The sequence below is a fragment of the Dermacentor albipictus genome, chromosome 5 (assembly GCF_038994185.2).
Source record: "Dermacentor albipictus isolate Rhodes 1998 colony chromosome 5, USDA_Dalb.pri_finalv2, whole genome shotgun sequence".
Lineage (NCBI taxonomy): Eukaryota > Metazoa > Arthropoda > Arachnida > Ixodida > Ixodidae > Dermacentor > Dermacentor albipictus.
In genome coordinates, this window is record NC_091825.1 from 131,067,963 (window position 1) to 131,078,094 (window position 10,132).

At 44.2% G+C, this 10,132-nt stretch overlaps 2 protein-coding genes across 2 annotated transcripts; one reads left to right on the top strand and one right to left on the bottom strand.

Annotated features, from left to right (window-relative positions):
- The first annotated feature begins 348 nt into the window (after positions 1–348).
- Positions 349–4,116, top strand: LOC139060584 (myb/SANT-like DNA-binding domain-containing protein 1). The gene is made up of 3 exons (XM_070539730.1): positions 349–950; positions 2,062–2,200; positions 2,973–4,116. Exons 1-3 carry the CDS (start codon positions 595–597, stop codon positions 3,384–3,386), a joined length of 909 nt encoding a protein of 302 aa, XP_070395831.1. The 5' UTR covers positions 349–594; the 3' UTR covers positions 3,387–4,116.
- LOC135906439 (uncharacterized) lies at positions 3,556–5,812 on the bottom strand. Its single transcript, XM_065437830.2, has 2 exons — positions 4,839–5,812; positions 3,556–4,144 (listed from the first exon to the last, which is right to left on the bottom strand). Exons 1-2 carry the CDS (start codon positions 5,552–5,554, stop codon positions 3,556–3,558), a joined length of 1,305 nt encoding a protein of 434 aa, XP_065293902.1. The 5' UTR covers positions 5,555–5,812.
- Between the last annotated feature and the right edge of the window lie 4,320 nt (positions 5,813–10,132).

Sequence of the window (10,132 nt, forward strand, 5' to 3'; positions counted from 1 at the left end):
TCAACGTCGGGTGGCGACAATGTGGAAAAATAGTGCAAGTTGTATAGTTTATGGTGCCATTGTGTACATTTTTTTGGCTATAAAGCTTTCGTGTGAAAATGATAGACGATGCTTACTTCAGGAACGTACCTCATAGTTCAAGGGCTACTTGCTTCGACTTCCTTTGCGCATTTCAGACGGTACTATCTTTATAACTATAAAAATCAAATACCTAACGCGCGTCCTACATGCGCAGTCACATCAATAATACCCCTGTCACACGGGAAGATTTAATGCCATTCGAATCAAATGGCATTCGCATGTAATCCCAATAATCGGGATTTACACGGGAAAATGTAATGTCATTCGAATGGAATGACACTTCACATCGAATGAGTTCGGAGAACTCATTCGCATTCGATTTCGAACCGAATGTATACTCTCCACCCCAGATCGACAACAGCGACATGCAATGCGAAAAAGTAATGCGTGCATCAGCAAAGCCAGAAGATATTTATTGAGACTTATAAAAACGAATAATTATTTTTACCGCGATGATATTTTCACCACTGGCTCTGCTCAAGCGCTATTACTCTTGGCATCAGGAGCACGGGGATGAGGAGTCTGTCGAGACGGTCGGCCATATTGTATGTTTGTTCAGCAACGGCAGCAGTGGTATGGTGCCTGGCTGTGGTTTTGTGTACTCTCGTGGTGGTGGTGGTGGTTCGTCGGTGTTGGACGTGCGGTGCCATGGCTACAGCTGCAGCGGACCCGAAAGAAAAAGCGCACTGGACACCCGAGGAGACATTCGCCCTTATCAAAATATGGGAAGACCATCTCCATGACTTAAGAAGGACGAAGCGCAACGCAAAAGTGTACCAGTTGATTGCTGAAAAGCTGCTCGATGCTGGCATCAGCAAGACTTTGAAAGAGACGAAGACAAAGATCGAAAATCTAGCAAACAAGTACAGGTGAGTGTATTTTGGCAGGAACTCACTTAAGCAGGACTGCGCGCGCCAGGAAGGCGGGGCTCTATCGCATGCGCGTGTCATTGTTTTGTAAGCGCCGCTGTGGGCAGCTCGAAGCTTTTGCTCCACTGAGCCCAACATTTGAAACGAATTATAGCTTCTCGTGCATTGTTTTCTGGTTAAAGCGACTGAAGAGAAAAGCACGACCCATGCATCGGCGCAGGCGGATTAGGTTACGCTATATAAACTTTACTCTTTCCTTACCACGGCACTAGGCACCAGTCACAGGCGATTGACGTTATTGAGCGCCAACATAAAAAAAAAGAACGCTGCGCTTCTGGACTCGTAGCGCCATCTGGGTGATTGTGTACAAAGTAGTGTTTCCTTTTCTGCACGGTTCACATTTTAACCGCGTGGCGCGGATTTTTAAAGGACGCGCGAGGGCAAAGGTGGAGGTGCACTTGATCGGCATGACGGCGTCGACATCCGGACCCGCGCGCGCTCGAAAGAAAGCAGTTTCGCGTGATCCCGACGATCGTAGAAGCGATCTTTAATTACTTTTCGAGCAGTGATGACTCGGACATCGATGTCGCGTCGTCGGAGTTCGGCAGATAAGCCGGGAACATCATCTGTTACCCGCCGCCAAGTTTCGTTTTCGCCTCTCGTTTTGTTTATTGATATCTACAACCGGTTTAATTGCCCTTTCGGTGTCCAAACTTATTTTTTTGTTTTTGTTTACGGTGTGTCCACTTCACTTGGACAAGACGTGCTACCACCAGGTTTCGAACCCAGAGAGATCCGGGCATTGACCACGCAATGACGCCCCGTAGAGGCCCGAAGCGGCTGGCGAGAGCTCTCGTTTTTTTTAGCCTGTCCTGTAGGGCGGAAGTCGTTCATGCCATATGTATAAACACCGACAAATATGCGCGGACGTTTATCCTTGAAAAACCGCCGTAGAGAATTTTTTCCCTGAATATATAAGTCAATCATCCGTAAAGATTGGCATGAATTTAATTAATTGTTTCAGTTTGGAAATTCTTGTTACGTATTTTGTAACTGCTGTTTATTTTCCGAAACATGCCTCATATTTCCTTTCATTCCTTTATTGTTGCAGAGACATCAACAAGAAAAAGGGCACTGGGCAAGGCCGTGTCACCTGGCCCTATTACTGGGATATTCACAAGTTCCTCAATGCCTTACCAATGAATGACCAGCGGGAAATGGTGGAAAGCCAGTGCAACACTGTGGAGGAGGTAAGATGTGCACATCTTGGGTGCATGTTGCCACCGATATTTGGTGCTTCTGAACTGCCTGACGAAGTTCGCTGGTCACTGACCATGGTCAAAAAGAAGTAACGTCTCGGCAGCGCTATGGCTCCCTTGTCCACAAATCTGCCTGTTATGTAGATATATGTGTTAATGGTGGCAATTTAACATGTTTGGTGCTGCAAGGTTTGCTTACAATGCTTGGAAAGCGATAGTCCGAATTCATGGAATAAGTGGTACCGAATATTGTCACTGACAAACGTACCACTTAGCAAGGTTGAGCCTTTACTCAGACAAGCCTTGTATAACATCAGCGCACAGCAGAGAGAAAGACTACGTGAGGCCATGAGCCAAGTCATACAGCTCGGCCACATGGTGGCTTTGGCAGAATTATGTTGCATGCACCACCGCACACGTAAGACAAACGCTGGAGCGCGTGGCTTCCATCAACATATTGCCACTAGGTCTGAGATCATATTCGGGTGGCAGCAAGGCACCCGCTTTCGCCAGCCTTCGCAAGTGCACCGTACAGCGTGGCCTTGGACCCTGCAGTCGGCACTCAGCGGCTCTTATGTCAGTGCAAGCCACGTGCTCGAGCATTTGTGTCAAGTGTGCGGGTGGCTGTGCATGCAATAGCCATTTCTTAGTGTGTTGTATTTTGACTTTGTGATAACCTGTGCATTCAGATCGAGTTTGTTTGCACTGAGAGTACTTCAAAATGGTTTTGGCATTATTAATTGCTCGTCACTTTCCATTTCAGATCATCCACCAAATGGAGAATGACCACAGAAGCGGAGACGACGGGGACACAGCCGCCAACATGAATGAGGATATGGCATATCCTACAGAGGATGACGCATCTGAAACATCATCAGAAACTTCGTGTCGTGCGCTTTCATCTCCTGTTGACGCTGGACCTTCACAAACTGGGACTCCCCAGCAAAATGCGTGTCGCCAGAGCTTACTGGGGCCTCGTGAAAGGAGAAAGAGGCAGCCATCGAATGCAAATCTGCTTGCGCAGCTCATTGAGGAGCAACGGCAGCTGCGTCTATGTTTAGAAAAAGGAATGCAGAAAGAAGAAAAGTTCAGAGAGAAGCAGATTCAGCTGCAGGAAGAAAGTGCGCAGCGTGAAAATTTATTTTTGGCGTGTTTGCGGGATTTGGGCAAAAAGTAAATGTTCAATGCCTGCATGTCTGTCAATGAGCATGATTGTTTTCATATTCACACGCTCTTCGAAGTACACACACACACACACACACACACACACACACACACACACACACACACACACACACACACACACACACACACACTGCTTCTCTGCTGTGGTGCAATGCTGCTGGTCATGTGGCCTGTTGAGCACGTCTCCAGAAGTATTGTGCCAGAGCAGCTCGAACACTGTGTCCTGTTCCACTTGACTGAGTGGTGGAGCGCGATGGCTGTGGAAACAGTTCATCAAATGCAGGCACATCTTGTTCCCACTGAGGATCCACAGGGTCTCTGAATGTCTCACAGATATTGTGAAGAACACATGCGGCCCTAATGGCTTGTTTAGCATTGGGCAACTTGCATTCTTGCCTCTTCATGACAAAACGAAAACGAGCTTTCAGGCGTCCAAATGCGTTTTCAACTATGCGTCTCGTTTTGGAAAGGTTATAATTGTAAGCAGCTTCGGGGGTGCCAGGTGATGCACTTGGGAAGGGCTTAAGCAGTGTTGCAGTCAGTGGAAATGCCTGGTCACACAGAATGAGTGGTGTTATAGCAGCACCTTCAATCATAATCACAGGCGAATCAAGGTGTCCGCTTTCAATAAGTGTGTGCAGCTTCGATCGCCCGTACACGTTGGCATCATGGCATCGGCCGGGAGCTCCAACATTGATATACCGGAACCGGTACTGGTGATCAACCAGGGCGAGCAGTATTACACTGTACCTGTATAAAAGAAACAAGCGCCAAATGTTGTATTGCTCATGCATAACAGTGGGCACTACTCTTTGCAGTATTTTAACCTGTCATAAACAGCCACGTTGAGAAAAGCAAACAACTGTGCGAGTTGCGCAACAGGCGCAGGCCACAGCATGACAGCTCCGGCATGCATGCTTGCCGATAATTTTATTTGTTGCCGCAAAGGAAAACTTCATGCGCGCAGGAATTTTCTAGCTATGGCTCTTGCACGACAAGTCCTGATACCTTCACACTGTTTGTACAGTAAAGGCATTTTAGGCAAAATTAGCACATGCATGCAACACTTTTTAGCAAATGACTGGAAGTTGTTTATAAGGAAAGCGTTCATTCAGCAAAACATCACGACTAGTTTGGCCTATGTATACATTTTTATGTATAGACAACGCACACACAGTTGACAGTAGCAGTTATGAAATTCTAGTGCGGGAAGTTCCAGAAATGCACCATTCTGAACACACTGCAGGTAGAGAAAATAAAATAAAGGCAACCTGAACTTTGGTGATTGTTATTTGCAGATACTTACGTATTTCATAGCTACTACTGCTAAAGCTTAATCAGTAACGATCGAAAACAATCGTTTATATTTCACAATATATCACGCAATGAAAAGTGAATTAATTTTTTAACTTCGCGCCAGCGTAGAGGTCTCGAAGGTACCTACCAGCCTTTGTAGTTATGGTAATCGATTGCGTTGTCCTTCGGCGGGGATATAGGAAAGTGACAACCATCGAGAGCGCCAATTGCCTGCGGGAAGCCAGTGAAGAAAAAGAACTCCCTCACGTGTTTTTCCAATTCGTGGCGCCGGACCATTCGAAGCCACTCTGCTTCAAGTTGTTCGGTGACAGCCTTACAAAACTCCCGAAATACGACGTTCACCGTCGACCGGCCGATGCCGAACAGATGGGCGATCGTTCGGTCTTCAGCACTTGAGCACAGCCGATACATCCCGACGGCCACTCTTTTTTCCACAGACAACGGCTTTCTCATGTTCGTCGTTTGGCGCTCCAAGGCGATCCTGCACGACTCCACAAGGTACCGGAATGTCGTCTGCGAGACACGGAAAGCTTGTCTGAAGTGATTCTCCCCGAGATGTGGAAGCGTCTCTTCGAACCAACGTTCATTTCGTTCAAATGCCCACCGCTCACGGTGAACTGTGGCGTCGGTAGCCATCATAGCAGCAATAGCGAATGAATTAGCTACTAATCTCAGTTTCAGGCTTGCGTTGATCTTCGATTGCGCTTCTTTTGCCAGTTCCAGTGCCCTCTCCTTGTTTCTTCGTTGTGCTCGGTAACAAATGTAAGAGGCAACTAGGGCGTTCACTTTTTCAATATCAACTGCGCTAGCTGCGCTTCCTCCACAGAGCGCCATATCGGCCATATTGCTTGTTTACACTTACCGGATTTGGGCTTGGCTTTAGTTGGGGCTTGGCTTGTGAAGTTCGAAGTACTTTTAGTTGTGAATAATTGGCGTCAAAATGTTTTCCTCCGTTTTAAAAGTACTCGCAAAGGTTCTTAAACGCGTTTAATAGGCACAAAATTTCTTTGCATTTCACAAATTTTGTTCCAGATTGTCATTGCTATCATTTGCGAATGCCATTATATTTTACTGTGTAGCACCGCAAGACACCGAATGGCATTCGATGCATCGAATGCCAGTCGATTCGAATGACATTAAATCTTCCCGTGTGACAGGGGTATAACATACGCTAGCTGCAAACATGTATGATATTTATGTACTCAAGGGAGGGGGGGGGGGGTGCTTTAATATATAGTGAGCGACAGCTGACGGCGGCATTCGTTGAGTTTACTTTTTTTTTGTCACTCTATGCGCGTATGCAGCTCTTTTCGGCCATCTGCTCACATATTGCAAAGGAAGGAAACCCGTTCAGCTGTTCACGAGTCAACGCGGCTTTCAATGGCGCTCTTTGCGACCTTGAAAAACCAAAGAACGCCTCCCACGAGGCTTCGCAATTGTGACGCAGAGCCAATGCGTGCTTGTTCACCAAATATGTAAATTTTTTTAATAAAGGACGGCTTCTCTGGCACTTATAAGGCGCTTCACAACGTCGTGGGCTTCACATATGAACGAATGAAGTACATGGCAGCGTTTATGCTAGAGCTGAAAATATTAGGTACCTTCATCTATTATACCCCTGCCAGAAGGGTAATATGAATCCTCATTGATTGTTGGTCGGCCCTTAATTTTTCAACAGGAGTTTATTGCACAAGCCTTATTCAATGCCGCCAGGGAAAGTCATCGTGATAGATAATAAACCTCAGCACCTCATTTTCCACTTACTTTGACCTCAACTAACTTGAGAGAGAAAGAGAGAGAGAGAAAGGCGACTTAGGCACCGAAGTTAACCAGATATCCGCGTTGCTGCTCTCCGCATAGGTAAGAGGAAAAAATGGTAGACGAACAAAGGAAAACGATTTGACGATCGATAATGACTTAATGAGCAAGTTGTGTGCGTTGCGACCGAGGATATGGTAATTTGAACTTTCTGTGAACTATGCGCTTGCACGTCCTACTTTTGTTTACATTTTATTTTATTATTCTGTCTAGCCCGTTGTTTGCTTGTTTGCTTCAGCCGGCCTATCTTTACTATAAACCACTTGCCTAAGCGAGGATTTCATGAGGTTCAATATGAACGAAAAGCCAAGCTAGCAAAAAGAATGTTTTTAGGGAGCAAGAAACAACAAAATGTGAAAGGCCTCATGCTTCGTGAGGCTGCACTGATGTAAGCTTGAGGTAGCTTTGTGCAAAATCAAATAGGAGACCACTGAGCTTAAGGCTGTTTTCCCCTGAGTTAGCAAAAGCGTAGCAGTTTGGGCGAGTTGGTATGTCATGACTTCCTTTAGGCTTGTAGCGCAGCTCAGAACGAGAAGAACAAAACTATAAGATGGAAGATAGCGCTCATCCTGTTCTCCGTTCCTTTTCGTTACCCCTTCTACCTTCCTTTTTGCATGTCCTGAGCTGCACGACAAGCCTAAATAAAGTGCTGAATTAGCAACTGTCTTTCCGTCACAGAAGTGAAGTCCGTGTTTTCTGTTCAGTGCCCCTTTTCAACTAGAGAGAACAGAAAGACATCGCCAATCCAGATCATACACTTGGGGAAGAGAGCAGGACAATGAAATATGAGAGGGAAAGAGAAGACCGGTTAAGGAGGGCAAGTGGGCAGACAGGGCTGCTCAGTCAAAGCCACCCACACGTGTCAACTGTTGACAGAAAGCACAAAATTCTTAATAAACATACTGCTGAAGCGTATTAGCGACTGCTTTTCAATATCATGCCTGTTGCCTAATCTTTCGAGAGATATTGAGGAAAATCCATGACCTCTTATGAAAACAGTTCTAAACAAAATTCACCAAACTCTAAAAGCTATCTTGGAAAAAATTAGTCTTCTAATACAAAAAAAGAAGAGACATCGTCTGAGGAGGGTATGTTGCAAATGCAGACAAGGTTGGCAGTCATTGAAAAGAAGCTCGAGGGCTTAGATGAATCTCAAATAAGGCTTTCAAACATTCAAACTTCTGTGAGTACCTACAAGTCCAAAATTCTTATGCTGTCTAAACAACTTGATAATTTGGAAAATCAGTCACACCGTAACAATCTGATCGTGCGAAGAATACAGGAAGAAGAAAGTAAAAATGAAGAAATGTAATTAAGAAAGGTAAGCAATGATATTTTGGGGGCAGTGCTGGGAGAGAAAACAACCCTGATTGAAAGAATACACCGCTTAGGTAAGAAGTCTATCGACAAAGATCGTCCAGTTATCATTTAGATTGGAAATTTCAGTGAGAAAGTGAGTTTCTTGAAAAATTGCTTCAAACTGAAAGGACAGAAAATCAGTATTTCAGATAATTATTCTAAAGGCATTCTCCAAGCACGAAAGCACCTCTAGAATTCAACAGCAAACAAAAGACAAAGGAGAGTGAATGTGAAACGTGTGTTTGATAAGCTGAAGATGAAGAATCTCATACATGTCCGGAATGAAAGAACTAATGGAAGGTACAGGTGCCATGCCTATTCCGAGAGAAACAAATGACTTGAATAACCCCCGTTTTGACAATTTAAGATTATAAATATGAACGCCAGAAATATAATAAATAAAGAGGTTGAGTTAGAACGCATAGTCTTAGAACATGAACCTGCCATATTGGTAGGTGCTGAAACGTGGCTTCGTAAGGATATTTTAGATGCCGGAATTACTCCTCCCAACTATACAATATTCAGAAACGATCGAGAAGATCAAGGTAGGGGCGTTGTGGTTATAATAAAAAATAAGCTAGCGTTATCTGCTTTGCCAGACGTAAATGGCATCGAAGCATTGTGGATTAAGACAAAGTTAGATAACCAGTCAGTTTTCATTCGGGCTACCTACAGAGCCCCGAAATCACGAGTGGATGTGCTGGCAAAGTTGCGATATTCTATAGATGCACATATACATCATGACAGTAAGATTCTCTTCCTTGAGGATTTTAATCTGCCCGGGATTGTCTGGCCTTCAAAATTGCCTGGCACACGAGAGGTGCCTAGTTGCAAACAGTTGCTAGATCCTGCCTTCTGTCATAACTTATTTCAGGTTGTAACCGACTGCACAAAGATATGACCTACGACATCATCCATTCTCGATTTGATCTTTGTACTCGAGTGCCTAAAGTCATGTCCGTGACGGCAAAATACTCGAAGGATTTTCGTATCACATGATGATTTTGTTGTCGTTGGACGCATCACTAGAAATAAGGAATACTAATTCCCTCACCACTTTCCCTAATTTCCCTAATTACCAACGTTGCGGTAATAGACTGTATTGAGTATTCGCTCTCTGATTTTATGTAGCTTTATGACTCTGGTGCCAGTACAGACTGATTATCGAACTTCTTTTCTGAACTGAAAGCATGGTGCATTAACCAGTTTATTCCCAAAAATACTAAACGTACTAACAAAAGAAGTCCTATGGATCACTAGAGATATATTTCATGGTAAGCGGAGACTAAAACGTAAAAGGAAGGTGGCTACACGAAACCCCGACCCCGAAAAGAAAATTTGCATTGCCGCTATGAGCTCGGGATTTGAAGCTCCTGCTAAAGGAATCCAAAGAAAGGTTTTATAACGTAACAATTACTAATTTTCTTCATTAATCCCTGGTAAATTATGGCGTTACATTATTCCGTCATCTGTTATGTATGCACCTTGCTGGAGAAGAAGAGAAAAGCCAAGAATGTACTGGGAATTTTATCTCTTATTTTTCATCTGTGTTCACACATGACAATGGTGTATTACCGCCTTCTGCTGATGAAAATCCAAAGCCGCCTATCCAGAATTTAGAAGTTGATGAACAAGCTGGTTCTGAACCTCTTGCTCCATGTTGACATCAAGAAGAGCCCAGGCCCGGACGGCATCTCAAACGAGTTTTGTAGAGGTACGCCGAATAGGTTTCTAAATACCTGGAAAAATATTTCAGTCATCCATTAGTAGCGGATATTTTCCTGGCGCTTATAAGTGAGCGAAAATCATACCAGTTTGCAAAAGTGGGGAAAAAAATATTCTGTTACCAATTACAGATCAATTTCCCTCATCAGTCAAAGTTCCAAGTTACTTGAACACATCGTTTCAAAATTTCTCCTGCACTACCTGGATCAATATAACCTTTTTTACTGCCGTCAACATGGATTTCGATATGGACTTTCTGCAGTTACCGAACTTATACAAATAGTTCACGATCTTACTGAAACAATAAATTCACGCAGCCAAACAAACATGTAATACCTGATAAGTTGTCGCACCCAAAACTGTTGCATAAGTTTTATACTGTTGAAAAAATCAAAATCTTACAAAATGATCCTCCTCGTACATGTTTTTTCGTGAACAATACGCAGATTTTGGAGGTTGCCAGTCTAGTACTCTACCCGTCGTCTCTCGGGTACCACAACTTAGTATTCTAGGTCCGCT

Excerpts from the sequence above, each read along its gene's own strand:
- LOC139060584 (XM_070539730.1), top strand. The coding sequence starts at position 595 with ATGAGGAGTCTGTCGAGACGGTCGGCCATATTGTATGTTTGTTCAGCA. Across the intron at positions 951-2,061 it reads AATCTAGCAAACAAGTACAG|AGACATCAACAAGAAAAAGG; the intron begins GTGAGTGTATTT and ends TTATTGTTGCAG. Across the intron at positions 2,201-2,972 it reads AGTGCAACACTGTGGAGGAG|ATCATCCACCAAATGGAGAA; the intron begins GTAAGATGTGCA and ends TTTCCATTTCAG.
- LOC135906439 (XM_065437830.2), bottom strand. The coding sequence starts at position 5,554 with ATGGCCGATATGGCGCTCTGTGGAGGAAGCGCAGCTAGCGCAGTTGAT. Across the intron at positions 4,145-4,838 it reads TACCATAACTACAAAGGCTG|GTACAGTGTAATACTGCTCG; the intron begins GTAGGTACCTTC and ends TCTTTTATACAG.